The 4,051-nt window shown below is 42.4% G+C and overlaps 1 protein-coding gene across 1 annotated transcript; it reads left to right on the top strand.

Moving 5' to 3' along the window:
• The first annotated feature begins 2,874 nt into the window (after positions 1-2,874).
• Positions 2,875-3,847, top strand: LOC119054264 (vesicle transport through interaction with t-SNAREs homolog 1B-like). Its single transcript, XM_037152124.2, is given in 3 exon segments — positions 2,875-3,282; positions 3,284-3,423; positions 3,425-3,847. Coding segments are annotated over 3 exon segments (696 nt in total). The 5' UTR covers positions 2,875-2,964; the 3' UTR covers positions 3,663-3,847.
• Positions 3,848-4,051: the final 204 nt, after the last annotated feature.

Below are 4,051 nucleotides of genomic sequence, written 5' to 3'. Positions count from 1 at the left end.
GCTTTCAGACCAGGTCCCTGGTTGGGGGGAAACTGATCAATGTTTTTCTCATGAATAAATATTTCTCTCCTTCCCTTCCCTTCTCTGTAAATAAATACGTATCTAAATAAATATGTAAAATCTTTTTTAAAAAGAACTAAAAATTAAACAAGCAAAAAAGTCTTTACTTACAAAGCTTAAGAAAATTAGAACATTTGTAAAAATCTGAATCAGGCCCTGGCTGGTGTAGCTCAGTGGATTGAGCGTGGGCCTGTGAAGCAAAAGTTCCCCGGTTCAATTCCCAGTCAGGGCACATGCCTGGGTTGCAGGCCAGATCCCCAGTGGGGGCCACGTGAGAGGCAACCACACATTGATGTTTCTCTCCCACTCTTTCTCCTTCCCTTCCCCTCTCTCTAAAAATAAATAAATAAAATATTTTTTAAAAATCTGAATCAGGACATCCATTTAGGGTTTTGAGCTTGAGTACGATTTGATTGTAAGTAGTACTGACCAGCCTCATATTAATAATAATAAAAAGATAAGATAATAATAATAATATGATAATAATAATAAAGATGTGTTAAGCACTTTTCTAAGTGTTTGACATAAGTTAGTTTATTTGGTAATTTTATCATCCCCATTTTATTTTATTTAAAAAATTTTTATTGTTGTTCAGTTACAGTTGTCCTCGTTTTCCCCTCACTGCTCTCCCTGCCCTGTCCAGTCCCCCTTCCACATTCAGTCCTTCTCTTCCCCACCTCACACCTCCCCTCCCCGTTGTCCTTCTCCATGGGTCCTTTATACATGTTCTTTCACTTGACCCTTCCCCTTCTTTCCCCCTCCCCTCTGGTCACTGTCAGTTTGTTCTTTATTTCTGATTCTCTCGTTCTATTTTGCTTGTTTGTTTTGCTGATTAGGTTACACTTATAGGTGCATCACTTAGCATAATGCTCTCAAGTTCCATGCACACTGCCGCAAAACATAGGAGCTCCTTCTTTCTTTCTGCTGTGTAGTATTCCATTGTGTAAATGTACCATAGTTTTCTGATCCAGTCATTTACTGATGGGCACTTAGGCTGTTTCCAGCACTTGCCTATTGTAAATAACGAACATTGGGGTACATACGTTCTTTTGAATTGGGGTTTCAGAATTTTTAGGGTGTAATCCCAGTAGTGGAATTGCCAGGTCCAAAAGCAGTTCCATTTTTAGTTTTCTGAGGAAATTCCATACTGTTTTCCACAGTGGCTGCACCAGTCTGCATTCCCACCAACAGTGCACTAGGGTTCCCTCTGCTCCACAAATTTGCCAGCAGGTTTCATTTGTTGATTTATTAATGATGGCCATTTTGGCAGGTGCGTGGTGATATCTCGTTGTGGTTTTAATTTGCATCTCTCTGATGGCTAGTGATGTTGAGCATTTTTTCATGTGTTTCTGGGCCCTCTGTATGTCTCCTTGGAGAAATGTCTGTTCAGGTCCTTTGCCCATTTTTAAATTGGGTTGTTTGTCTTCCTGATGTGGAGTCATATGAGTTCTTTATATATTTTGAAGATCAAACCCTTGTCCAAGGTATCATTAGCAAATATATTTTCCCATATAGTTGGTTCCCTTTTCATTTTTCTAATGTTTTCTTTAGCTGTGCAGAGCTTTTTAATTTGATGAAGTCCCATTTATTTATTCTTTATTGTATATCCCTTGCTTTAGGGGACATACCAGTGAAAATATTGTTGCATGGAATATCTGAAATTTTACTGCGTATGTTCTCCTCTAGGACTTTTATGGTGTCATGACTTATATTTAAGTCTTATTATCCCCATTTTAAAGATGAGGAAACTAAAGCACAGTAAACTAATTTGCATCAGGTCAGTGCATCTAGTGGGACTAAATAGTCTGACGCTAGGAGGTCTAATTTTAGAGTACATACATGTAACCATTACACAGTTATTAATAATAAAAGGTTTCCCCAAGTGGAAAATCCTACTTATTTTTCTTCCCATGGTTAAAATCTTTTCTTATTTCACAATCATTTACATATACAATGTTTTCTGGCACAAGCAAATAGGTGTTCGAGAAAACATTTTTTACTTATGTGTTTGACTGGGTCAGAGAGTTTCATCAACAGCAAAACCTATGCAAACAGCGTACCAAGCAAACAGCATACCAAGCAAAACGTATGTGAAACAAACTTGTAAAAAATGCCTTCCAATCTGGCTGGTTTGGCTCAGTGCTAAGTGTCGGCCTGTGAACCAAAAGGTTGCCAGTTTGATTCCTGGTCAGGGCAAATGCCTGGGTTGTGGGCCAGGTCCCCACTTGGGGGCATGTGAGAGGCAACTGATAGATGTTTTTCTTGCACACTGATGTTTCTTTTCCTCTTCTTTCCTCCCTTCCCCTCTCTCTAAAAAATAAATAAAGCCCTGGCTGGTATAGCTCAGTGGATTGAGTGCAATCTGCGGACCAGATGGTTGCTGGTTCAGTTCCTCCTCAGGGCTCATGCCTGGGTTGTGGGCCAGGTTTCTGGTTGGAAGCATGCAAGAGGCCACTACACATCGATGTTTCTCTCCCTTTCTCCCTCCCTTCCCCCTCTCTAAAAATAAATAAATAAAATCTATTTTAAAAATGTCTTCCTTAATGAGCAGTTAAGCAACTATAATGTAACATCCATATTACATTATATTCAGTCTTACATAGTATACACATGTATGTATTAAATTTAGTTACTGGCTCTTGCTAATCTTTCTCCTATCTATTTGATTATCATCAGACCAGCCAGAAGAACCCTGAGGGTAGATGAACTTTTGTTCCTCCCTCAGTGCCTTGAGACATAATATAGGCCCCAGTCCCTTCAAAGAGATATTATAAAAACAAGTCACTTAAAAAGACCTCTTAGGAGGTCGCCGTGATGCCTGCGGAGCTGGGCGGCTGACCACTATGGCAGGAGCGGGCCCCGGGACCGAATCTCAGCGGCCGCCGCTTGAGCGCTGCCTGCGCCATGGCCACCTCCGCCGCTTCTTCTGAGCATTTCGAGAAACTGCACGAGATCTTCCGCGGACTCCATGAAGACCTACGAGGGGTGCCAGAGCAGCTCCTAGGGACTGGAGGGACAGAGGAGAAGAAGAAATTGATCAGAGATTTCGATGAAAAGCAACAGGAAGCCAATGAGACGCTGGCAGAGATGGAAGAGGAACTGCGATATGCACCCCTGTCTTTCCGTAACCCTATGATGTCTAAGCTTCGAACCTACAGGAGGGACCTTGCCAAACTCCACTGGGAAGTGAGAAGCACCCCTCTGACAGCCACGCCTGGGGGCCCGAGGAGACATGAAGTACGGCACGTACGCTGTAGAGAATGAGCACGTGAATCAGCTGCAGTCTCAATGGGTGTTGCTTTTGCAAGGCACTGAGAGCCTGAACCGGGCCACCCAGAGTATTGAGCGTTCTCATCGAATTGCCAGAGACTTACCAGATTGGCTCAGAAATTATAGAAGAGCTGGGGGAGCAACGGGAGCAGTTGGAACGCACCAAGAACAGACTGGTAAACACAAGTGAAAACCTGAGCAAAAGTCGAAAGATTCTCCGGTCAATGTCCAGAAAAGTGACAACCAACAAGCTACTACTTTCCATTGTCATCTTACTGGAGCTGGCCATCCTGGGAGGCTTGGTTTATTACAAATTCTTTCGGAAGCATTGAACTTCCTGCAAGGAAGGCTTTGTGGACCAGAACTTTGAGCTTGTGAATGAACGGTGGTAAAGATGTGGAGTAAGCATATTGCTGCTGTGAGCTAACGGTTCAAGGACGCACTGTGTAGCCAGACTGTGGGACCAGGGAGGGAAGACGGACAACCAGTTAAATGTGAAGGAACTGCAACGAGACCAGTGTGATATACCAAGGTAATAAATGCTGTTTATGATTTCTTTAAATAAAAAAAAAGACCTCTTATTTCTTTATTTTCTCAATTTGTTTTTACCCCTTCCTACTGTGGTTGAAAAAGGGGCCACATACTAAATCTGACAAGCTCAGAGGGGGCCTGCATGTCAGGCCTTACAAATTCAGAGACAGAAAGTAGCAACAGGGGATGG

The sequence above is a fragment of the Artibeus jamaicensis genome, unplaced genomic scaffold (assembly GCF_021234435.1).
Source record: "Artibeus jamaicensis isolate MK-2021 breed Jamaican fruit bat unplaced genomic scaffold, CSHL_Jam_final scaffold_854, whole genome shotgun sequence".
Taxonomy (NCBI): Eukaryota; Metazoa; Chordata; class Mammalia; order Chiroptera; family Phyllostomidae; genus Artibeus; species Artibeus jamaicensis.
Note: the sequence above shows the minus strand (reverse complement) of the source record. Positions and strands in the feature narration are given on the sequence as shown.